This window comes from Sinocyclocheilus rhinocerous, unplaced genomic scaffold, assembly GCF_001515625.1.
Source record: "Sinocyclocheilus rhinocerous isolate Xijiao unplaced genomic scaffold, SAMN03320098_v1.1 scaffold1841, whole genome shotgun sequence".
Taxonomy (NCBI): domain Eukaryota; kingdom Metazoa; phylum Chordata; class Actinopteri; order Cypriniformes; family Cyprinidae; genus Sinocyclocheilus; species Sinocyclocheilus rhinocerous.
This window is the reverse complement of record NW_015666172.1, coordinates 541508-568758: the sequence shown is the minus strand read 5'-3', so window position 1 is coordinate 568758 and position 27251 is coordinate 541508. Positions and strand designations below refer to the sequence as shown.

Genomic DNA, 27251 nt, shown 5'->3' with positions numbered 1-27251 from the left:
TATATATAAATATATTTTTTCTGGTTTCATTTGAATTTGAAAGTTTTAGTATTTTTGTTGTGTTTTTGTCATTTTTATTATTTTATTTTTTATAAAACTACATAATCTTCATTCATTTTTATTTTAGTTAATTTAGTACAACAAGACTAATGAAAAACTAATACTAATGAAAATGAGAAATGTTGCTGAAAAAAAAAATATAACTATAGATAGACAGACTGACAGACAGATAAACAGATAGATAGATAGATTTCAGTTCAAGTTTATTTTATTTATAGTAACAAATATTGTCTTATGGTTTTAGTTTTAGTTAACTATAATAACCCCGTGGCTGAATTAATTTGTTGTATAGAAGTAGAAAGAAGAACAAGAACTATAAATGTTGCAAGAACTATAAAAATGGAAATGACCAAACAAATACCTGCTCGTGGATGATATCAGAAAGTTCTTTCACCATGCTTTTGAAGTTAGTCTTTAGTCCCTCATGATATTCGTACTGATCCTCCTTAATGAGTCTCTCATTAATCTCCAGAGCCATACTGCATGCATTGACAAATTGCCTGCAACAAATATAACCAAACGTTTAAGCATAACCGAAACAATATAATAATATAAACAATAAAAAAGTAGCAAAAAATATTTTGTGTAGTGTGTGTTCATATAATTAGTTTTAGCATGCTAACATGTTATTTTTAGCTAGTAGTTAAATGCAAAAGATTTGTCTGATTTAAGTTGACATAATTTTATAGGGTGGAAAATGGACTTGTATTTAAAAAAGAGAGAAAAAAACAAAACAAACAAACTGTGTTTGGAGAAAAGTAAAACTGTCATAAAAATGTCGACGAGAGTGCTATAAACACAAATTCCATTTACAAGAATAAGATGTCCTGTTATGATAACTAATACATTCCTGCAACATGGCAAGTTGATACATGCTATTGAATAAACAGGGCCTGCAGTTGATTGCTTCCTGAACATGGCTAACTTCAGCTTCAGCTATTTTTAATAGAGTTACTATTCTCTTGAAATTAAAGTTCTCAAGAAGCTTAAAGACTTTACCAGATGAGCCAATTGTGTTTTTATAACTAGGCAAAATCTCAATTACAAATATTCGTATAGATCTTTCACATACATCCAACTACAGAAACCATGTATCTATGTGTGTAACTGTTGTTTTACCAAACCATGCCTTTCCTTGTTATGTAGCCACATAGTTATCTGTTCCCTTTCTAAGTTCAACAAACTGCAAAAGTAATACCTGCATCTGAACACCACATACCTGAATATTTCCTTGAGCTCCTTTACTTTCTTACTGGACTGACCAGATTTAGATTCATCTAGGAAAGCTCGGGCATAGGCCATCGGACCCGCGTTCACCTATAAGCCCAAAAACGGTATAAGATGCATGAAATGATTGCCTGCAAATCACCATCAATGAAAAAACCGCTCAGTACACTCAAAATGTGGTCACATTATAACAAAACTGCCAAAAATAGTGATTACAATTTTTTTTCCTGTTACAGGCTAACAGGAATTTTGTTTTGCATTAAGGGAAATTTTGCTTGTGTCAGTTTAAAGGGGTCACAAAAAGAAAGGAAAAAATGAAATTGCATCATATGACCCCTTTAATCAACATGTGCAAGTCTATAACTGAAGTCAAGATTGGAGAGAAGAACAGCATTTCAAAATATTCTGTAAATGGTTTTCATGCATTATAATGAGCAGTTTACTATGATGTGTGTGGGGAGGGGGGGGCTGATTTAAATTGTAAACAATTTAAATTAAATGAAAACCTCAAAAGTAACAGTATCACAGTACAAACAAAATTCTATTTTTTTTTATTTAAACCCGTTTAAACTGAAGCCAGTATAACTAATACTACCATGATTACCACATTGTAGATAATAAATCATTATTATTATTACAAAAAACCTGATGTTCCTAAAATTATGCTTTGTTCTATTTTTTTTGTTCTATTAAAATTATGCTTTGTTCTATTTTCTGAGTCACTAAACATTATTCTGTAGATCATGATATTATGCATTTATTGCATTTATGTTAATATACTTTATAATGTAATTTATTCCTGTGATGCAAAGCTGATTTTTTTGCATCATTATTCCAGACTTCAGTGTCACATGATCCTTCAGAAATCATTCTAATATGCTGATTTGCTGTTCAACAAACCTTTCATATTATTATCAATGTTGTAAACATTTGTTTAATATTTTGTGGAAACAATGATACATCTTTTCAGGATTCTTTGATTTGCAAAAAAAATCTTTTGTAATATAAATCTCTTTACGGTCACTTTTGATCAATTTAATGCTTTCTTGCTGTATAAAAGTAATAATTTCTTTAAAAACCCCAACATTTTGAACGGTAGTGAGCTAAAAGTTCCAGAGTGTGCAATGCATACTAGTACCTGCACACTAACACAACCTTGGAGTTTGAGCTGAAGTGTGATCATGTTAACCTCCTGATTAGAGCAGAGCTTAGTGAGTTCAGCACTCCTCTCTTTCATCTCATCTATTGCGACATCAATCGGTTTCAGCTCCAAGTGCTTTTCTCCCACTACCTCGATGCGCTTCTTTACATAGGGAAATGAGTTGGCCGCTGTAGACACAAACAACATGAAAACACACACATTGTCAACAAACCAATATTCTTTTGACAAGCATCACCAAAACTAAAGACAGCGATCGTGAGCTGATAGTGGCATATCAAAATTTTCATCTATGACTGACACACACCTGCTGTTGTCAATATTGACTGTTTGAAGAAGCCATCTGAAAAGAGTCATTATCTAAGTGATATTTTGAGGTCGCTCACAAAAGTTGTCACACAAGTGCGCGCCAGTTTGCAGAATAGGCACGTTTTGGCCCATGGGGAACATGTCATTGCCATTGTACGTGGAAAATGTTTTTTCTTAGTTTCATCAATTATTAAACCAACGTTATACAGTATTAAACACGTGCCATTTTCTTTGGGTTATGAAGATGGATGCTGCAACTAGCATGTAAATGTTTACAAGTATTCGCCTGTTCACGCTATAAGGGCCACATACACACTGTAAGTTTAAGAAGTGACAACCACATTTAAATGTGAGAGTGAATACCATAAATGATCATTCCATGTGTGTATGAAGCATGAGTCACTTCTGAAATTGCGATTATTGACAGTGGTAACCATAGCAATGCTTCAGAATTTTGCAATTTTAACCACTCACAGATTTATTGTGTTTTTTTATGCTCGGAAGGCTGATACGTGTTTAAATATGTCATTAACGACAAGTTGTTCAGTTCGAGCATCAGAACGAGAGTTTAAACAGCTGATAAACACATCACAGTAATCAACACAACTCCAGTCCATCAATCAATGAAGCAAAAAGCTGCATGTTTGTAAGAAACAAATTCATAGAGAGCTTTTTTTTTTTTTTTTTTTAAACCATTGCTTCCGGCTAAAATACGAGCCCTGTATTCATAACATTGCTTTCTCCAGTGAAAAAGTCGTCTCATCTGAATCAGGACAGAAATGTGCACGGATCAAACACCGTTTACAAGTGGAAACAGTCCAGCACAGTTCTAAACAGGTGGATTTTGATTTGAGAGGAAAACAGAGGATGGACTTTTCCATTGGAGGAAGCGTTATTATGGATTATGGACTCATTTTTTTTTGGCCAGAAGCAATTGTTTGAAGTTAAAAACACCTTAATGTTGAATTTGTTTTTTACAAACATGCAGCCATTTGATCACAATACATTAATTGATGGGCTGGAGTGGTGTGGATTACTTGTGGATTATTATAATGTCTTTCTCAGCTGTTTGGACTATTCACTGCAGAGGATCCATTGGTGAACAAGTGACGTAATGATAAATTTCTCCAAATCTGTTCCCATGAAGAAACAAACTCATCTACATATTGGACGGCCTGAAGATAAGTACATTTTCAGCAAAGTTTCATTTTTGGGTGAACTATTCCTTTAAACAATAAAGTAATATAACAAACACACACCTTTTAGAGGTGCAAGTTAAAGGGGCAAACTAAATAAAGAAAAAATATAACTGCACACTCACTTAAGCATCATTTATTAGTTACCAACGTTTCAGCAAAACAAGTAGCCTTTGTCAAGGTATGATCCATACCAAGTGGAGAACAATATTGGTAACTAAGAAACGATGCTTAAGTGAGTCTGCAGTTATATTTTTTCTTTAAGAACTATTCCTTTAAGCACTAAAAGGTGAAGTGGACATGTACACAACGCAGAGTTGATGTACGAGTTGCAAAAATGGTTCAGATTTCAAAGATTACGATATACTGGGAGTAATGCCAGATCTCCTGCTGTCTGCTTACTTACTGGTAAGTATCGTTCGCCGCTTGCACTGTTCCTCAACCACACCTTGTTTCTTCCCCGTTAGTGTGAATGGAGTCTCGAAGACAAAACGCTGGATGTTCTGGCACTTCTCAAAGTCTGTCTTCCTCTCTGCCAGTTCTTTCTCATCAAAGTAGGGCTTGACAAATGTGACCTGAATGTAGGCAAACTTTGGGTCTAGATCTTTCTGGTTAACCTGTGGGTAAGATAAGCAAGTTTATGTGTGGTTTATTTTATTTAAAGAAAGTGAGATGGCATAGTTTACTATGACACTAGGAAAGTAGGGGGGTGGGGGGTGGGGGGGTATTCAATAAAGATAATGCTTAGTAGTTCTGAATTTAAATACTCAAAAATATGCAAAGTCTGCAAGCTAGATGTTTGTTTGTTCTTAACATAAACAAATCTTTCCTGCACGATGACTCAGATGAGCTGCTGTTCATGGTCATTTCAGCACAATACAGGAAGCTGGAGAGTTAAACAGAAACATTATGACTTACTTTGTTGGAGTCTTGGATGATTTTGACATTCTCTGCTCCAAACTTTTCTCCGTAGAGACTTATCAGGCGAAGGGAAATTTCTGGCAGACCTGTTAGCTTTGGCTCTTTGTAGATGTATTCTTTTCCATCCTCTTCTTCAAAGAAGCCCTGAGGTCCGAAAATAAATAAAGATATATACAAAATGAACAAGTCATTCTATTCATCAGAGAATCCTGAAAAATGTATCTCGGTTTCCACAAAAATATTAAGCAGTACAACAGTTTTCAACACTGATAATAAGAAATGTTTCTTGAGCAGCAAATTCAGCATATTAGAATGATTTCTGAAGGATCATGTGACACTGGAGACTGGAGTAATGATGCTGAAAATTCAGTTTTGAATCAAAGGAATAAATTAAATTTTAAAATATATTACAATAGAAAACAGTTCTTTTAAATTGCAATAATATTTCACAATATGACTGTTTTTACTGTATTCTTGATGCTGAAAATTCAGCTTTGAATCAAAGGATTAAATTACATTTTAAAATATATTACAATAGAAAACAGTTCTTTTAAACTGCAATAGTATTTCAAAATTTGACTGTTTTTACTGTATTTTTGATCAAATAAATGCATACTTCTTTCAAAAACATTACAAAATTTCACCTACCCAAAACGTTTGAAAGGCAGTGTAAAAATGTGCTTGATGTTATACTTGCTATCTTCTCGAAACATATTTTAGCCATCAATTTATGAACCAAAATAGATGGATCTCAAAGCCTGACAATGTCTAGACACTGACGTCTGATATGTACAATATCAGTCACACAAGAGATACATGATATAAATTTTTTTACACAGAGAAGTAATTTTGGGATGTGGTAACAAAAAGCAAGTCAAAGCTACACATGTAGAATCTTGTGGTATGCTATCATTTGAACCCACCTGCCCATAAAAGGCGACTCTAAAGTAAGTCCCCAGCAGACGTCGGCCAGACTGCATCACCTCTAATATCTTCGCATAAGCTCGCTGCAGTGTGTCATACAATCGCCTCAGTTTCTACAGGAGAAAGAGAGAAATAACAGCTATGTGAGGGAGTGTTGTGAGATGTTAGTATGCCATTTTCATGCACTGCTGTTTAGATCTGTGCTGTAAAATGTGCTGTAAATTTTTTTTGCCCTTTTTGCTTGAAACTGTCAACTTTGGCTTGCTAAATATGAATTGTTTCATTTGGACAACTTTAAAGGTGATTTTCTCAATATTTTGATTTTTTTGCACCCTCAGATTCCAGATTTTCAAATCTGTATCTCGGCCAAATATTGTCCTATCATAACAAACTATACATCAATGGAAAGCGTATTTATTCAGCTTTCAGAAGATGTATAAATCTCAATTTCGAAAAATTGACCCTTATGACTGGTTTTGTGGTCCAGGGTCACAATTGTGAAAAGTTCAAATTTAACAGATTGCTTGTCTTTGCATATTTATCGACATAAAAAGAGATGACTGAGGAAAGACTAGGAACAAGAGCAGGAAATGACAGGTCGGATGTGATGAGTGAACTGCAGACTATGTCTGCAACTGTATGTCAACTGTGAAAAAGTGTGTAAACTTTAATAAGGATGCTGTCTTTGTTAACAGAGGTACATATTCTAAAGTCTAAAGTCTCTTGCAAACAGTTTTCCTCAGAACTGACTCTTTATTAGAGCAGAGTAAATTGGCTTAGGCTAAAAAAAACATGTTTGTTCTTTCATGACACATATTCTTAAATAAATCTTCCTGTCCGACACTGTGGTGCCATTTACTCAAACATCTAAAAACAAAGGTATGGAAATTACTTGGAAAAAATGTTAACAAATTGTCAATATTATAATAACACTATATTCATACATAATTTATGGGTGTCATTTAAAAAATTGATATGGAAAGTCAAATGGAAGAAATTAAATCTAATTAAACACAAAAAACAGTTTAAATGACTAGCAAGTTGTTAATTTATTTGCACAAGGCAAAGGCACAGAATAATCACAGGTTTTCTTATTTGTTCACCTTTGTTAGCATAATATATACTACTTTATTAAATAGACCAGTTTTTTAACTGATGTTTTTTTTTTTTTTTACATTTATTAACACCAATAACAGAACATGATAAATCGTTTAACAAATTTTAATTTAAAGGAATATCATAAAAAGCAATGCAATAAATGTCACACACCTTTGTTGCTATTTAATCGAGTCAAATAACTCAAGAGCTTCAAAGATTCATATTTGCATGTGTGTCTGTTGGTGGAAACGGTTTTAAACAAAAGACAGACTTTTGGAAGGGTCAAACTTCTCATGATAGTGCTGGCACTGTGGGAAATTTTCCATGTAGAAGAGTTTGTTTATGAATGGCTTTCCAAACAGTGGCTACAGAAGGCAGAGGATGATGTTTCTAATTTACTTCAGAGAGGGATTTTTACATTTACAAAATGTGTGGTTTATGTCAGTGCAAATGCTAGCAAGTGCTTGCCTAGGCATTGCTATGGTGCTCTGGGTGGCTACTAGCTAAATTATAGCTTAAAACAAATAAATAATAATAATAATAATAGACAAAAGTACATAAAATTACACAAATGAAAACATATTTTTATTATTTTTTTATTTTAAAATACCTCTAAAAAGTTAATAAATACTATAACTGTATATAAATCATTCTAAAATAATAATAATCTTAAGAATCTACGATATTCTGGTCCCTGGATATGGTTTGGGTTTTTTCTTTAACACATAGGGGACGTGAACTGAACTACTACATGAACCGAGTAGAGTAACTGAAAGTGAAATAGATCAAGGCTCTTTTCGTAACGACTGATAACGCCCTCACCACCCATACGAACATCTGATTGAGCTACTTCATTCCTTTCACGCCTGGTCAGAGTGTGCTTGTGCTTTCTAAGAGTTTAGTTATTGAGGAAGGAGCTTCAACGAACCACTGCTGCCACAAAGACTTCACAGCATTGTGAAAGAATTGGGCAACTAGCACTTGCCAAAGGAAAATGAGCACATTTCTTCAATCTGCATAGCATTGTTTCTTACCTCAAACTCGTGCCGTTTCTCGTAAACGGGAATGATGAGTCTCGCAATGTGTGTTATGAGCTCAAACCTCTCGGCTTTCCACAGACCCTCAACACATACCTCCAACTGCTCAACCAGGACATCCTGTCACACATGTACAACTGAAGTTTCACAAATGCATCTTTTGACTCGTTCGTCAAACATACTCCTGATAGGGTCTTTTATGGGGTTCGATCTGTCGGTGTTGTTTACCTCAGTGTAGTACACATCTTGCATCCCTACGTCTTCTTTCATTGCTCCTTCTTCATCAATGTTGTGGGTGATTTTCCTAAAAGCTGCCAGTCCACTTGGGAACTGCTCTGAAACAATAAGATAACAGAAAATATGCCACTATATTAACACAAGATTAGCGAAAACCCTTTATACTGTTTACAACACATATGAATCAAAAGTACAAGACAGTAGTTGGTTTTTCATTTAAACCTAATAAAATGAATTGTTTTGCTTGAAAAATGTGCTTGTGCCATGTTTCTTTAAAATAAAGACGTCTAAGAAGGTTTGACTTTTGGTCTGATTTTTTTTTTCAAATGTAATGTAATGAAATGTAACACATTTTTATTTTACCACGCTTTTTTCTTGTGTATCCAAATACAGTTTGGGGTCACGGTACATAAGCTATTGCATTATTAAAGATTACTCATAAAAAGCTGATGATTAGGATTACAAAATAACTGCATCACTGTTACCGACACATGACTTCTGAGAAACATACAGCAGTCCTTTAAACAATACCATTTTCATCTTTGGTTTCTAGTTATGTAAATTTGTGGGACCTGCGACATCCTTTTAGTTTTACATTGTAGAAGTTTAGGGTGGCACAAACCTCTAAACTGCTAGCAGTTAACAAAATTAATTTGCTATTTAATTGGCAAAACCTTTTTTAAAAACGATCAAATATATTAAAGATTTCTGTTAATGAATGCTTTATTTAAAATAAAAGCGGAAGAGAAAAAACAGGTTTAAAATGCATTCCACAATACTCGAGACACATTGTTTGAGACTTTGCATTTCCATTTGCATTATGCACCACAAATTAGGGCTAGGATAGTAAAGTGTTTGTCCTGAGCAGTACCATTATTTGCATGGGGGAAAATGAGGGAAATTACATGAGCCACAGGTATTTATTGTTTTTGTGTTGTTCATTTATAAATGAAAAACGAAGTAAGAATTAATGTATCATTGTAATATGAGGTCAGACATGCATTCTGATTCTAATTTAGCAATCAGTGTAAAATACAGTTACGGCTGATTTATAGGACACATAATCTAAGGAAGAATGTCTTTACTCCTAATAAATGAGCATGAACCCTTTGTTGAAAGTAAAGAAACCTTTGCAAACTTACTTTTCCTGTGCAAATACTCTGCCACCAATGCAGCAACATGAACATTACACATAGCAGCCTGTGAAAATACAACAGCAGAGAAAATAAGGTTTACATCACTAAGAAAACAAATCTCATACACAATGAACTGAACTTAAAGGGGTTATATGATGCGATTTCAATTTTTCCTTTCTCTTTGGAGTGTTACAAGCTCTTGGTGCATAAAGAAGATCTGTAAAGTTGCAAATCCAAATAGATATTCTTTATAAAAGTTAAGAGTCAGCCACGCCTACCTAAAACGGCTCGTTCTAACACGCCCCCACATACCTACGTCACGATCTGGGAAAATTTGCATAACGCCGCCCAAATGTTCACGCAAAGAAAGAAGGTGTAACTTTTATTCTCTAGATCAAGGCTCTTTTCGTAACGACTGATAACGCCCTCACCACCCATACGAACATCTGATTGAGCTACTTCATTCCTTTCACGCCTGGTCAGAGTGTGCTTGTGCTTTCTAAGAGTTTAGTTATTGAGGAAGGAGCTTCAACGAACCACTGCTGCCACAAAGACTTCACAGCATTGTGAAAGAATTGGGCAACTAGCACTTGCCAAAGGAAAATGAGCACATTTCTTCAATCTGCATAGCATTGTTTCTTACCTCAAACTCGTGCCGTTTCTCGTAAACGGGAATGATGAGTCTCGCAATGTGTGTTATGAGCTCAAACCTCTCGGCTTTCCACAGACCCTCAACACATACCTCCAACTGCTCAACCAGGACATCCTGTCACACATGTACAACTGAAGTTTCACAAATGCATCTTTTGACTCGTTCGTCAAACATACTCCTGATAGGGTCTTTTATGGGGTTCGATCTGTCGGTGTTGTTTACCTCAGTGTAGTACACATCTTGCATCCCTACGTCTTCTTTCATTGCTCCTTCTTCATCAATGTTGTGGGTGATTTTCCTAAAAGCTGCCAGTCCACTTGGGAACTGCTCTGAAACAATAAGATAACAGAAAATATGCCACTATATTAACACAAGATTAGCGAAAACCCTTTATACTGTTTACAACACATATGAATCAAAAGTACAAGACAGTAGTTGGTTTTTCATTTAAACCTAATAAAATGAATTGTTTTGCTTGAAAAATGTGCTTGTGCCATGTTTCTTTAAAATAAAGACGTCTAAGAAGGTTTGACTTTTGGTCTGATTTTTTTTTTCAAATGTAATGTAATGAAATGTAACACATTTTTATTTTACCACGCTTTTTTCTTGTGTATCCAAATACAGTTTGGGGTCACGGTACATAAGCTATTGCATTATTAAAGATTACTCATAAAAAGCTGATGATTAGGATTACAAAATAACTGCATCACTGTTACCGACACATGACTTCTGAGAAACATACAGCAGTCCTTTAAACAATACCATTTTCATCTTTGGTTTCTAGTTATGTAAATTTGTGGGACCTGCGACATCCTTTTAGTTTTACATTGTAGAAGTTTAGGGTGGCACAAACCTCTAAACTGCTAGCAGTTAACAAAATTAATTTGCTATTTAATTGGCAAAACCTTTTTTAAAAACGATCAAATATATTAAAGATTTCTGTTAATGAATGCTTTATTTAAAATAAAAGCGGAAGAGAAAAAACAGGTTTAAAATGCATTCCACAATACATTGTTTGCATTGTTTGAGACTTTGCATTTCCATTTGCATTATGCACCACAAATTAGGGCTAGGATAGTGTCCTGAGCGTCCTGAGCAGTACCATTATTTGCATGGGGGAAAATGAGGGAAATTACATGAGCCACAGGTATTTATTGTTTTTGTGTTGTTCATTTATAAATGAAAAACGAAGTAAGAATTAATGTATCATTGTAATATGAGGTCAGACATGCATTCTGATTCTAATTTAGCAATCAGTGTAAAATACAGTTACGGCTGATTTATAGGACACATAATCTAAGGAAGAATGTCTTTACTCCTAATAAATGAGCATGAACCCTTTGTTGAAAGTAAAGAAACCTTTGCAAACTTACTTTTCCTGTGCAAATACTCTGCCACCAATGCAGCAACATGAACATTACACATAGCAGCCTGTGAAAATACAACAGCAGAGAAAATAAGGTTTACATCACTAAGAAAACAAATCTCATACACAATGAACTGAACTTAAAGGGGTTATATGATGCGATTTCAATTTTTCCTTTCTCTTTGGAGTGTTACAAGCTCTTGGTGCATAAAGAAGATCTGTAAAGTTGCAAATCCAAATAGATATTCTTTAGAAAGGCGGGGCATAGAGGAGAAACAATAATGTACAGTATGTGGAAAATAATGTGTTTTTTGAACCTTAAACCGCATAAACACATTTCATTACACCAAATACACAAAATAATGTTCTTTTTAGCAACATCATATGACCCCTTTAAGCTCATCCATGTCAAAATGATTTAAAGGTATAGTCCACTCAAAACTGAAAATTTGCTGAAAATGTACTCACCCTTAGGCCATCCAAGATGTAGATGAGTTTGTTTCTTCATCAGAACAGATTTGGAGAAATGTAGCATTACATGACTTGCTCATCAGTGGATCCCCTGCAGTGAATGGGTGCCGTCAGAATGAGAGTCCAAACAGCTGATAAAAACATCACAATAATCCACAAATCATCCACATGACTCCAGTCCATCAGTTAACATCTTGTGAAGTTTGTTTCTTACAAACACTCAGCTTTTCATTCACAAGAAATTAATCGTGTGGATTATTGTGATGATTTATCAGCTGTTTAAATGCTCATTCTGACGGCACCCATTCACTGCAGAGGATCCATTGGTGAACAAGTGATGTAATGTTAAATTTCTCCAAATCTGTTCCCATGTAGAAACAAACTTATCTACATCTTGGATGGCCTTAGGGTAAATAAATATTCAGCAAATTTACATTTTTGAGTGAACTATTCCTATAACTATCCCTATTCATATGTTTTAGGGGATCCACTGCACAAGGAACTACTGTTATATAATCTTTTCCGTTGTTGGATATATTCCCAGTATGCGACTAAAATAGAAATATTAGAGAACGCTGGCAAGGAAGTGACCTTTACTCCAATTCAGTTCCTGTTTTTTATTCTGTGGGGGATATATTTACATGAAGAATTAAACAGTGCTGCTAACCTAAACATATCAGAAGCGTACGGAACAGATTAAGCCCAATTTTTAAATAACTCATAAATCACGTAACGTAAACAGAAAAAGTTAACAGCAATGAAAGTCTCTTGTGAACTGTTGTTAAATGATCAAGGATTGACCAGTGTTCAGTCAGGCAAGGCTATGACAGGTGCTCTTACAAAGATTGTTTAAAGGATACCCTGAACTTTACTGCCAGGAGGTGGTTTCCAGAGGGTTGCTTGCCATTAATTATGGTCATAAAATATAACTGGTTTAAGTGATGCTAAAGTTTTTGTTTAAAGAAATCCCCAAACAGGCGGTCCAAAACAAAAATGGGGAAAGGTGAAAATACATCAGTTTCAAATAAAAATAAAACATTTATCAAATGCATCAAAAGACAATTGATGTGCATAAAGCCCAATAAAGAATTAAAGGGGTCATATGATGCTGCTAAGAAGAACATTATTTTGTGTATTTGGTGTAATGAAATGTGTTTATGCGGTTTAAAGTAAAAAAACCGCAAGGTAGGTGTGGCTGACTCTTAACTTTTATAAAGAATATCTCTTTGGATTTGAGACTTTAGTCTTTGCAAATTTACAGATCTTCTTTATGCACCAAGAGCTTGTAACACTCCAAAGAGAAAGGAAAAAATGAAATTGCATCATATGACCCCTTTAAAGTCTGACAAAATATATTGTGCCCTTGTAAGATTCTGCCTATCTGTAACTTCAACTTCAACTTTATTTATTTATATAGCACATTTAATTGCAACTAAGTTGCCCAAAGTGCCCAACAGTATGCAAAAATATATAATCCAAAATGTACATAAACATAAAATACAGTATAACCTTAACAATAGTGAATATATTCACACGCACCTAGGGAAATTCTCAAGAACCAAGCTGAACAAATAGGTCTTCAGCAGAGTCTTAAAAATCTTGATAGAAGGGACCTGCCTAATATAGAGTGGGAGGCTATTCCACAATTTAGGAGCAACTACTGAGAAGGCTCTGTCACCCTTTGACTTCTTTTTAGTTTGAGGGACTGCCAGCAACAGTTGATCCGCCGATCTTAAGGTCCTGGCAGATGTAAGAAATCCTAAAAGATTACTAATATATACTGGAGACAAGTTGTGGAGTGCTTTAAAAACCATTAATAAAATGTTATAATCTATTCTGTACTGAACCGGCAGCCAATGTAGGGAGGATTACAATAGTCTAGTCTTGAAGTAATGAAAGCATGAATAACGATCTCCAAGTCTTTAAAAGTAAGAAAGGGCTTTAACCTAGAGATCAGTCTCAGTTGATAAAAACTGCTTTTCACAACAGATTTGATCTGTTTTTCAAAACTAAGGGATGAATCGATTATAATACCCAGAGTCCTCACGCTGTCTTGCACAGTTATACCTAAGGGAGCGATAGTGCAGGCTATCATATCTTTCACTTTTGGTGGGCCAAATATTACTATCTCTGACTTCCATTTATTAAGCTGAAGGAAATTATTTGAAAGCCAAATTTTAACCTCATTTAAACAACCCAACAATGTCTTTAAGTACTGCTCATTCCCAGCTTTTACTGGTAGATGCAACTGTGTATCATCTGCATACACATGATATAATATATTGAAGTGGCCACAGATGGATCCCAGGGGGCACATGTACAATGAAAAGACCTAAAGTTGACCTAAAGTTGGTTGAATGAGTGTTAGAAAAACTTCAAACTTTAAAGTTAACTAAATGTTTTCCTACAGCAGCCTTTTCAATGCCTTCTATAAAAGTAAAATGTTAAATAAAATGTATTTTATCAAATGTATCACTAGATAATTTAGACTGTAAGATGATTACATCAAACATTGAAGCTGATGGTTTAAAAAGAACTGGCATTTGGTATTTAATATATTTATATTTGTATTTGAACAGGGATTTATATAGACAAACTTTTTAAAAAAGAGCTTTTGACAACTGAATACTGTGCCACATAGACGCCGATTTATGTTTGTGCCGATGGGTGCCCAACTTCAGAGCTGTTGAAACCAGAGACACTAAATAAAACCAAATAATCCACATATAAGATGAAATCAACAGATGCAAGGAGTATTCGATGAAGCCCGTGTGCATTAATGTTTAATCTAACTGTATAGAGATTTTCATGGATGAAATGAACAAATACCCTGCTAATTTTTTCAGACTTTGAAGCATAGCCTACTGCCACATTAAACTCCATGCGATAGCCTAAATATGAGCTACTGATAATGAAAACTGCTCAAACACAGATTTATCCAGGCCCGGTTCCAGAATTAAATACTGAGGGTGCTTCAGAAATTAGTGAGTGTGCTCTAGCCTCAATGCACATACATTTTTACGTATACTTTTGTCCCGGCCATTGCTCTTTCGAGTGTGAATCCATTGCTCTTTCGAGTGTGAATCCCGCATAAATATGCGGATGTCATTCCCTAAACTTTGCAGCATGTATGTGGCCGAATGGATTATATACTGTATAGCCTAGAAAGCACACAAAGAGCACTCCCTTTATAATCACTAAAAAGCTGTCCCTTGTCTTATTTCATCATGATCTCATGAAGTTTTGTTATAATGAGTGGATTCAAGCTTGCAAAACTCAGCACTAGACAAAAACTCTGGTGTTTTGAGCGGCGAGTGGATTCTAACTTAAACACTTATAACGTCTCAGGTTACTTATGTAACCATGGTTCCCTGAGTATTCTCTTAAACTAATTATTTCCTCACTTTCTCTCTTTCTGCAACTTGTGTGAATGCGTGTGTTTATGTGTTAGATTAGTTTATATGTCTTAGATTTATCCAATAAAGTCTTATTCATATTGAAAAGAGAAGTATCTTGTGTTTTGTGCTTACAAGTTAATGTCTTAAACTGCCGATCTTGTTACTGTGCTAATTAATAGTGTTTTCACTATATTTTGGATATAAATATCCATTGCAGAATTGATGTCATACTTCATGTTCAATGAATCGCTGGCCGTCTCAGTGATCAGCCGTAAAAGGTGATTCTGTCCAAATTCCCTTTAAAATCTTAAATGATTCCCTTTGCGCTAAATTGACCTGTTTCCCTTACAATAGAAAGCTTTTGATGCTCTCCAGACAATCTCAAACACAAATATGCACTGGATAGTTTGCCAGATATGTTTCACCAATATGATAGTGAATAGAGAATATCTTGAGTTTTTCCTGTGGGTGCTTGGGAATCGGCGCAAATGCTGTGCCATGTGGTGGTGTTTAATTCATTACAGAAGCCTGTTCCCTCCTCAGAGTACAAAATAAAAGGAGGTAATTGTGACACAGTTTTATTATTAAAAATGAAGTTTCAATTGTTAGCTGTTTCTCTGAGACGGAAACAGGTCTCCATACAAAAGCCACTATTATCTTATTGTGACGAGTGGGGCGGGGCCTAGAGCCGTGGGACTCGAGACCGGTGAGTGGCGCAGGTGGGTGCTTCATTATCCTTTACTCCACCGGCCTCGGCCCCGCCCCACTCGTCACACTTATATAAAGCTAACGTTTTCTGTTTCTATATAGGGATATGTACCCTAAAGGTGAAATCATCTTCACATGAAAAATACACATAAAATTGCAAAAGAACTGCACAATACATGAAAGATGCAAATAATCCTACTAACCAGATCTTTTGAAAAAAATTGTGCCATTTATAGATTAACCAGAAAAATAAATGGGAAAAAAATAATTAACTTATGCACCTATACGGCATCTATCTATTTTTCCCTACTCTCAGCTAATATTGGGTGCTGAAAACATATGTAGTTTTGGTGAGCTGATGCAAATTTATTGGTATTAAATTGAAAACCGAATGAAACAATGTATGGCATTATGATAAACATCTGAAAACAAACACTGTGTTTCCGCTGAAATTTCCACCGTAAAACAGCTGATATGATCTGTAACCTGTGTGTAGAATGATATTCAGGGTTTACTTACAGCTTCAGGGTGAGGTGGGGCTTAAAATTGGCCTACAGGCATCATGACTGAGCATCTAATTTCATCCATTTAGAATGTGTTGTTTCCAAAACAAGTTGACATGGAGCCTTTCCAATGCACCTGCACCAACAAAACAACACTGCATCACGTGCTCAAAATAACATACCTCCGAAAAGTCTCCATTCTTGCTGTGTGCTCGTGCCATGCTGTCCAGCCATGTCCGCCTGAGCTCCGGAGTGCTGGCGTACGATTGGGCGAGACTGTACTGAAGGTCGAGCAGCATTTCTGGGTCTTTTTCGTGCTCACGCATCTGAGCAGTGGCCATCAAAACCGTACGAATTCTCATCGTCAGACCCTTCACTTCAGATGGAAACGTTGTGGTCTGGGGAGACATATAGATCATCCAGATTTCATCTTTTAAAATGTAAACAAATATTTACCAACAGAAGCAAAAATAATTCTACTAAGAAATATACTAAAAAACTTATACTGAAAAATACTAAGTGTTGCAGCTGTTCGCACAAGTCACATTCCTCTGTGCTATTTTTAAATTCCTGATCTATGCAAATTTTATTGACACCATGTCTTGCGGCTTTTTCTACATTCACAAGAATGACTTGGCTTTGTTTTAAAAAGTGGTGGGGACAGTGTTGTGGGGTTGTGGTTTTTTGCAATTACTTTGAAAGTATCATCTTGTCTGCACTCAGAACTTGACATCTGCCATTTATTACACGGCTCTCTGAAATGCTTAATTCTTATAGACCTCAGTCAGGGCAGCAGCATATTTAGTTTTAGACAGGAATGAAAACGAGGTTGCGAGGGATAAAAAATACAGTGCGTTCAATGGATTGTACTGTTGTTTAACAACATACTGATTGTTCAGCTGAAAGTTGAAAGTTTTGAGTTGTGAAAACACAATCTAGAACCTTTATACAGTGCATGCCATTGTAAAGAACATAAGTCTATCCCTTACAGCCTTGTTTTCATCCGTGTTAAATTCAGTATGACATCTAACCTGACTATGGTCTATTCCGCGATAATGCCTGTCATCAATAGCAATGCAGTATAATGACTGCACATCGGTTATTTGAGGCCGGCGCTTTTTCATGTCTCTTGTATCACACTGCATACGCACACTCTCTCTATCATTCAAATACAGATTATGCCATCCTGTGCCCCAGTTATTGACTAACTGTTACTAACTGTTCCAAAATCACGACTGAAAACCAGAGGAATAATAATAAGCCAGTGATTATCCCTCTTGCTTGCCATAGGTTGCCGACCCCTGTGCTATATAGATAAACCTTAACTCTATTTACTGTAAAATGAAACCCAAGGATTTCCAAATTAATATTAACAGGCTGTTTATTTTTCATAAATCTAGATAAATGCATGGCAAGGTTCTGATGTTCTGGATGGCGCAAATGTGTTTTGTGTTACATCTATAAATAAATTATGAAAAAGATGCTTTGTTTTGACTTTCAAAGAGTGCTGGGGATATTTACCACCCATGAACGGCCCCTTAATGACAATTATTTTTGAGGTAGATTGAAAAATTACTGCAGATTCCTGCTTGCATTTTCTACTGCACCTTCATGGCTTTATCACTGTTGGCAAAGTTGTTGATGATGGACAGTGACTCCTGGAAACGTGAGCTGCCTGTTAGCGCCACATCAGCGATAAGCTGGCTCACAGCGATGATGATCTAATGGTCAGAGTGGAAACAAAGACAAAATATCAACGCAACATTCCACAAACTTTCTTGGGTCACACAAGAGCAGGCACAGGTTAGTGTACTTATTAACCAAGGGGACAACATTGTCAGTTAAAGTCATGCTTGATTTTTAAGAAATGTGCTTGAGAAAAGAAGAGTGAAGAAAAATCAAGATAAATCTAACATGTGAACATAATATTTTTATTGTTCATTAAGCTGAAATTTATGCAAATGTATTATACAAAATAATGCAACCAGTATGAAAATATAATTTAATTGCGTGTAGAGACATACACTGCCAGCTATGAAATTTGCCCTGGCAAGACAAAGGAGTCAGCTTATTTTATTTCACAGATGTCTAAAATGTAATTTCCATCACAGGATGCTATTAAACACAATACTTTGTATGAGATTGTTTGGAAAAGACACTGTATGTTCATGGTTTTCTCTTGTGGGCATTTAAATGACACCGTTTTTAACCAAAAATTGATTTTTTTGTTGTTGTTCATTTACAAGACAACTCACAACGTCACTGTCGTGCAAATGTACCCTTATATTTATTGTTGAACATTGTAAGTAGACAAATTAAAAGTGAAAGTGTGAAGAGTGAGTTAATTTACTAAAAGTCCTCAAGGCCTAAACTGCCTCTATAATAGCTAAAGGAACGCCCTCATAGGTTTCATGGAGTGAAAGTACAAGCAAAAAAGCACAGTTTTGCAGATAGCTCTAAAACATTGTGAATTCAGTGTGAATGCAAAAAATACTATCAAATGAGTTTGTTTTCATTTATGAGGGTACAATTAAAATAATCAATTTCAATTCATTATAAGTCATTGCTTTGCACTGAGTAGAAATGATGCAGATGCCTTAAGACATGTGAGCGAGTGGTGTTCAGCTAAAGTTCAAACAACAAGTGAATGTGGCTTGACCTGTCTCACTGGCACCATGAGGTTTTATTACACCATGTAGACTGTATCACATGCTTTCGCACCTTCAGCAAACTTTTTGTGCTTTTGATAAGAGAACAATCAAAGACACCTAGACTGTCTTGATAAAAGCACATTCAAAGACACCTAGACTGTCTAACTAATATCAGATAAACAGAAATGTTTTGGATCTGAGCTTGTGACACATCAGATCGCACGCAAGTCGAACACACAAACATGAATGTCATGTTGAATTTAAACTGTTAGGTGCCGGTAAACAACCATTTAAATTTGGGGTAAAGTTGCAGTAATGATTCTGAAAATTCAGGTTTGCCATCACAGAAAAAAAAATCGTATTTTTAATATTAAATTACAATTACAAAAGAAAACAGTTATTTTAAATTGTAACAATATATTTCACAATATTACTCTTTTTACCATATTTTTGATTAAATAAAAGCAGTCTTAGGCTACGTTTACACGACAACGATGTAGTCAAAAAAGGAAAAGTTTTTCCCTTGCGTTTTTAAAAAGTTTCACGTATACACGACAACGTTTTCAAAAATGATTCGCGTTTACACATATCCGTGAAAATAGTGACGATTATATGTTGTATATGATGCGTCTCCGCTGTTGGTTGTATTATTGGTGAAGTAAATCCACACTTTGCTGAAGAAGCGTTAGCAAACTCTTAAACAGCAACAACAGTACCATGTACTCCGCCATTGTTGTGTATGTTTGTTCGCGCTTGCCTCGAACAATCGACACGTACTGCGCATGTCTACATACCTAACACGTACTACGCACGCGCATGACGTCACCGTTTTCAAAGATTCCCGTATTGGGTGTTTACACGGAAACGACAACGGTGGCGTTTTCAAAAACTTGCACTTTGAAACCCGTTTTCAAAAATATGCATTTTCAGTCCCCAAAACGCCGTTGTTGTGTAAACAAACAGGCAAACGTTGTCGTGTAAACGGCCCCTTAGTGAGCAAAAGAGACTTAAAATCTTAACCCTAGTAGCTATTTTCAGGGGTCTGGAATTCACTTGAATGAACCCAGAATTCTTTAAAATGAACTAAACCAACGCCAGCTCAGGAGGTGGTCTGAGCACGATTCGCTAAACTAAAGTAGACCAAAAAGAGATCTGACTCCAATTTCACAATCAGGAATAGTGTAAATGAAAGAGAACTGGGTGTTTTTTTTTATTATTGTTAAAAATATAATGGCCAATGAGAGAGCAAGGCATGGGTTGAGGTCACCGGAAGAAAAACAACAGCAGCGACATGGCTTAAAGAAAAGTTTGGACACAATAAATGGATCAAAAGTTTTCATCGAGCAAACAGCTTGTAGCGCTAATTTCTTCCCGACATCCATTTTCAAATAAACAACTCCTGTTTCACGTGTTGTTTCGCATCATTCCCGTTCCAATTCTCGCGTGTGTTTTCGTGACAAAACGTGGTTTGTAGAGTCGTTGGGTGACAGAGTTGTTGTCAGCTTGTGTAGTGTGTAACCCCGGTTGTGGATCATTTGCATAGAGTCACGTAGTGTGAACACCACAACGACTTAAAGACAGACAATCAAGAAATGTAGTCTTAACAGCACAGCGATCTGCCGATGTTTAAAGTCGTGTAGTGTGAACTTAGCCTTACCAGACACTGTCAAATGATATTAATCATATTAGTTTTACTGCAGGTTTCATATTCATAATCATATTAGTATTGTCTGCTTAAGGTATTTATAATCTTTCAAAGTTTTCTACTTCAAATAATTGCTGTTCATTAACACTTTCTATTCATCAAAGAATCCTAAAAAAAGAAAAAAAAAGCAAATCAGCATATTTGAATGATTTCTGAAAGATCAAGTGAGACTGTAGACTGGAGTAATGATGCTGAAAATTCAGATTTTCCATTATAAGAATAAATTACATTTTAAAATATATTAAAATACAAAACAGTTATTTTAAACTGTAAAAGTATTTCAGAATATTTCTGTTTTACTGTATCAAATAAATGCAGCATTTGTGAGTGGTATTGTTTTGCTAACAACACAAGATAAGTTCTATGTGACACCTGCTGTCAATTACCACTAAAAATAATTGACCCAAACAACCTTCTCAAGTTTGCAAAAACAAACTAAAATAGTTTATAGTAATGCACAGTGAAATTAGTCTAATGGGCAAGACATAACACAAGAATAAACTTTACAGCAAACAGGCTTTTTTGCATTCCTATCACAAATGAAATATGGCGCTACCCAGACTAAGGTCTATAGTGAAAAATTTAGGAACCGTACAACATGGTGACCACTGAGAGCTGCAGTTTTGCCTTTGTGGTGAACCAATGGGTCCCAAATGGGCCGCGATCCTATCAACTGAAAGGCATTTTAATTTGTGCTCCATTCAGTGCCTAATTACATAACGACTTTTGATATATGTTGCCTCAATGTTAACCTGACTATAACTGCATTTTAAATGTATGTTACTTATAATAATAAACAAAGATAGATTATGAAAATAAACATTTCTCATTCTTTAACTGCTCACCATACTAGTTTAGTATACTGTTAGCCTATTAAACCTATCATCTTTGATCATTTAAGAACATTGAAATAATAACATGTGAAACAATTATTAAATTGATCACATTTGATCTATTATTTGATAATTTGTTAAGAACATGCAAATAATAATTTGCACAATGTTGGTCAAGTTTTTGCAGCAAAAACAGTAAAGTGGTTTTAATGCCCATTAAAACATCTTACTCATGGACTCTCAGTGGTGCAAGTTCATTAAACACCCCTCGTGGTCTTCAAACATGCAACCTTGCCGTAACCGCCCTCATTTTTAAGCATTAGATTACTGTACACCTCCATGTTCCACATAACACCTCCCCCACATCCAAATGATATTTTACCGCAAAGTATTGCAACAGCTGGCTGTAGACAAGGAAACATTAAAATGATGGACAGAGACATGTGCTGACATACAGTAAGATGAACAAAATGAACAAAAAACCAAAAGGCTAGATTTGGCAATCACAGAACTGTTTTCAAAGTAAAAGACAGTTGGGGCTCATAACTTGTATGTGTTACAGTTGGAAAATACACGGTCAAAAAACAACAACAACAAAAAAACAATGACAAGATTAATAAGGTGAAATAATAGTTTTCTTAGATGAATCAGGTGGCTATGGAGATGTTTGTATGAAATTGTTATTATATACCTGTAAGTGCATGCGCAGGAAGCTTTTCCTCTTGGTGTACTCAAAATTGTTCCTCATGAGCAAGTAAAGAAGGGCAGACGCTTCCCCACGTAGGACACTTAGTTTAGACATACAGCACTTCAAGACTTCATAACACAGCGAACCACACAGAGTTACACGGCCCTTAAAAAGGGGAACCTGGAACTAAAGCACATAGATCAAAACACAAACACATTAATGTTCAAGTAGGAAATTCTACAACATCTTGAAAACATCTCTTGCCGTTGTATTTGAAGATTGTGGTCATTCTTTAAAGCAATAGTTTACCCAAAATAAAAACAATTCTCATTAATTACTCATCTTTATCCTTTGTTCCAAAGCTGTATGCTAAAAATGTTGAAAAAAATAAAGCTGCACCTTTTGCATTAGCATTTAGGTGGGGAAGGTTGAGTAAATTATCAGTTTTTGAGAGACCTATTCCTTTAAAGTTTGTAAAAGAAATATATTGATCTCACCTTAATGATAAAGGCTCGCAGAGAGGCAAAGATGTGTTTGATTGCTGTTTCTGATTGTCCGGCTTTTAATAAAGTGAGGTACGTGTCAAAGACCTTCGTCATCAGAGCATTGTGACCATCACTGTCCAGCAGTTGATTCTGTCAGGATCCATTAATTACATCAGTTTATGAAAGAATCAACATATCCAACCAACAGTAAAAGCTTTGCTTCATCATGAACACTAGGATAAGAATAACTGAGTCTTGGTGATTACCTTGAAGCACTGAGTGAAGAGTGAGAGGACATCCAGCACGGTAAGGCAGGCCTCTGTCGACATATTCCCCTCAAGCAAAGACTGATGGTTTGCCTCTGCTTCTGTAGGACCTCCAGCTGAAATACAAGATTACACAAATACAAGCTAAAATCACAATGCAGAGTGAAAACAACTGGCTTCACTCAAAACGTTTGTAAAGAATTCTGTAGTTTTCGTGTTAATCTCATAGTCATAAAACTATATTTTAGAGAAAAAAAAAGAATTATGGTCTAAGCCAAGAGAAAATAAAGACTATAGTTGATTATGGCAAGTGTGTAATTTTTTATGTTAAAATACTTTCTCCTAAACTAACTTATTTTATGGATTTAAAAAAAATTATTAATACTTTTATTCATCAAGGATGCATTAAATTGATCAAATAGTTTTATTTCCAACTAAATTTTGTTTTTTTGGTTTCTGTTCCTCAATGAATTCTAAAAAAAAAAAATTCCACAAAAGCAGCACAACTATTTTCAACATTATTGATGATGATAATAATAATAATAATAATAATAATAATAATGTTTAAATAAAAAAATGTTTCTTGAGCAGCAAATCCACATATTAGAATAATTTGTGAAGGATCATGTGATGATGTAATGTTAACATTACAGTGATGAGTAATGGTCACTGAAAAAGTTGCCATCACTGGAATAAAACATGTTAAACTATATATCAAAACAGAAAACAGTTATTTTAAATTGTAATAATATTTCACAATATTATTGTCTTTATTATATTTTTGATCATATAAATGCAGCCTTGGTAAGCATAAGAGACACTTTCAAAAACATTACAAAAATCTTACACGTCCCAAACTGCTATTACAAAAAGTGCTTGATGGTCAGCTAAGACTTGTGACAATGGAATTTAAAGTAAAGTTTCAAGGTAAATGAAGTTGTTATATTACATAACATTTTATTATGATATATATTGAATTAGGTAAAGTTTTTCAGTTTAATTTTGTCCATTGCATTTCAGTATGTTACAGTGCGTTATGTTTTGTAGGATAGCATAATATATCATTATAGAATCAGAAAAGCTATGAAAATCGCGTAGCATAATGCAAATTTTCACAGTAAGAAAGGGAATAACTTTTTTTTTTTCTCCGAATCTTTGCAAATCGAGCAGCTTGGAAGAGAGGGGCAGGGTCAGCAGAGCTCATTAACATTTAAAGGAAAATGCGTGCTCTGAAAAGAGCTGTTTTTGACAGGGTAAAAGAGGTGTTTTTTACACTACAATTGAGAAATTTTAACCAAACTATGTTACAGACTTTTTATCAACTTGTGGGAAATGGGCATCCTATGACCCCTTTAAGCTAACTGAGACTTGTTATAGCATTTGCATGTCGTTGCTCTTTTGTTGATTTTGATCGCTTTGGATAAAAGCGTCTGCTAAATGACTAAATGTAAATGTAATGTAAATGAATAAAATAACATGAGTACACGGATTACCCATGTTCAGGGTTAATGAGGTGTCCATAGTGCTGAACTGCTGCAGCTTTGCTTGCATTAGGCTTCCTCGACCTCGCAGCACCGGCATGGTCTGAGACTTCCTGTCAGATGAGAAGAGTTTCAACACCCAGGGTTCCTGGCTTCTAAACAACACACACAAACAAAGCAATGCTAATCTTAATACCACTGCTTATTTGAAAGCACAGGGGGGTAATGAAATGTAAAGATCTGGCTTTGATGACACGATAGCACGATAGTTGTGGTTCATGTAAATATGAGTGATCTGAATGTGGTTAATTCTCAAACGGAAACATGTTGTCGTTGTTGAGTCCCTATCAGGCATACCGGCTGATGTTTCGCTTGCCCACATAACGGAACTGGACTATGCAGATCCTACAGACAGAGAAGAATGAAAATTAGCATATTATGCAATATAAAGCCAGACAGTGATTAAACAGAGGGTCATGGGAGTCATGATTTACTTTCTGGCAACAAACTTTTATATTTTCAACCACTTTTCAGGGTCGAAAATCCAGATTAAGACCTGAAACTTTCCACAAGTATGCAGTTGCTTCCAGCTACATCTGACATTTTGTCAGAAAGCGATTTATAAAGCAACACAGCTGTGTACACTGCATTCTCAGTGACAACATTTTTAAAAAAATAATACTTTTATTCAGCAAATATTCATTAAATAGTTTTGAAGGGAAAGCAAAGACTTTTACATTGTTACATTGTTTTCCATATATATATTTGAAATAAATGCTGTTCTTTTAAACTTTAAACTGTTTGGTCACACTTTATTTTAAGGTCCAATTCTTGCTATTAATTAACTATTAACTACGACTTTTGCCTCAAAATCCTTATTACTGCTTATAAATAGTTAGTAAGGTAGTTAAGTTTAGCTATGGAGTAATATTAGGAATGTAGAATATGGTCATGCAGGATATGTGCTTTATAAGTACTAATAAACAGCCTATATGCTAGTAATATGCATGCTAATAAGCAACTAGTTAATAGTGAGAATTGGTCCCTATACTAAAGTGTTACCAAGTTCTCTTTTAAAACTCTATTTTTTTAAAGAATCCTGAAAAAAATGTATCACTCACTGTTTACACAGGAATGTTAAGCAGCAAAACCTTTTTCAAAATTGATAAGAAGAAATGCATATTCAGCATTTTAGAATGGTTTCTAAAGGATTGTGTGAAACTGAAGACTGGAGTAATGACTGCTGAAAATTCAGTTTTAATTTGCATCACAGCAATTAGGGCTGGGCAGTATAACGTTATATCATTACCGCGGAAATAAAGTGTCTATCGTTAGAGATTTTGCTATATCGTGTATACCGCGGTATGCAAATATATCTGCGTAACACAGTACTGCTGAAATGTTATATACACCTTTGAGTGATAAGGAAACATGCATGAATTAGAAAATTAAGTGTGGGACGCACTTGATAGTGTTATTAAGTGCAACAAGCAATGAAAAAGAACTCAATGCGGTGCTCGCGCTGACTGACACACACTTTAGAAAGCGCCTCTCTCAGACAGCTTGCGATTGCGAAATTGGGACGTGCATGATGTTTAATAAAGTTATTAAGTGCAACAAGCAGTGAAAAAGAACTCAATGCAGTGCTCGCGCTGACTGACACACACACTTTAGAAAGCGCCTCTCTCAGACAGCTTGCGATTGCGAATTTGGGACGTGCACAGTGTTGTGCAAGTTACTTCCAAACTGTAATACATTATAGATTACTTGTTACTGTTATTTAAAAGTAATTCCTTACCTTACAATATTACTATATCAGAATTGTAATGCGTTACATGACTCCTGTATTACTTTTCAGTTACTTTCACCAAAATAACTACAGAAGTAGAACTTAACATTCTAAAATGACAAAATGTACTGCAGAGCATTTTACATCCAGTAGAGGGAGATATGGTGTAGCATACTGACTGTGGGCTATCCAGGCTACTCAATATAGCTTATAATTGGCAAAGTGAAGGCTCAAGACAATGCAAGAAAGGATGACAGCCAGAATCACAAACGATCCAAGTCTGTTAAAAGTATGGTAGAGGTAAAGTGATTATCTGGCAATATCTGTGAATAGCTTGGGTCTATTCATATTAGACACAACAGGACTATATGTAAACTCTAATGCCATGACAAGATGCGCATACGTCCATCTCGCGCATGTACAGTCTTCTGTCATCTTCACCCATTAGCCGCTTTTCCACTGGCCAGTGCGAGCCAGGGCTTACAGCGAGCCGGGCGGGGCTAATAGCCTCGGACCTCGAGCACAGAGGCCGAAATCATGCCGCGTTTCCAGCAGACAGAGGCCGAAATCATGCCGCGTTTCCACTGTCAGGCCAGTAGCCTCGCGGCACTCCTGTAAAACACGCCCTAAACACGCCTTCACTGGACTACGTCACACAATACAAAGTTCCACCAGCGAGAGGGAGATGAATGAAATAAATCGCTAAACAAATATATCAGAAGCTATCGTTTAGTCTTTATTTACAAACTTGGACACCACATGACGTGCATGATGTTTAATAAAGTTATTAAGTGCAACAAGCAGTGAAAAAGAACTCAATGCAGTGCTCGCGCTGACTGACACACACACTTTAGAAAGCGCCTCTCTCAGACAGCTTGCGATTGCGAATTTGGGACGTGCACAGTGTTGTGCAAGTTACTTCCAAACTGTAATACATTATAGATTACTTGT

At 35.5% G+C, this 27251-nt stretch overlaps 1 protein-coding gene across 4 annotated transcripts in view; it reads right to left on the bottom strand.

The window, feature by feature from the left end:
- Positions 1-27251, bottom strand: part of LOC107731893 (dedicator of cytokinesis protein 11-like) — an 84584-nt gene that overhangs the window by 8982 nt on the left and 48351 nt on the right. For all 4 annotated transcript variants that reach the window (XM_016543080.1, XM_016543081.1, XM_016543082.1 and 1 more), the window contains 16 exons: positions 24869-24916; positions 24524-24666; positions 23031-23146; positions 22777-22914; positions 22283-22465; positions 18010-18123; positions 16585-16800; positions 11330-11387; positions 10179-10285; positions 9948-10070; positions 5796-5909; positions 4870-5016; positions 4358-4568; positions 2426-2616; positions 1280-1377; positions 422-560 (listed from right to left, as the gene is read on the bottom strand). In XM_016543080.1, the coding sequence (XP_016398566.1) occupies positions 422-560; positions 1280-1377; positions 2426-2616; positions 4358-4568; positions 4870-5016; positions 5796-5909; positions 9948-10070; positions 10179-10285; positions 11330-11387; positions 16585-16800; positions 18010-18123; positions 22283-22465; positions 22777-22914; positions 23031-23146; positions 24524-24666; positions 24869-24916 (2146 nt within the window). The remainder of the gene's footprint in view (positions 1-421; positions 561-1279; positions 1378-2425; positions 2617-4357; positions 4569-4869; positions 5017-5795; positions 5910-9947; positions 10071-10178; positions 10286-11329; positions 11388-16584; positions 16801-18009; positions 18124-22282; positions 22466-22776; positions 22915-23030; positions 23147-24523; positions 24667-24868; positions 24917-27251) is intronic.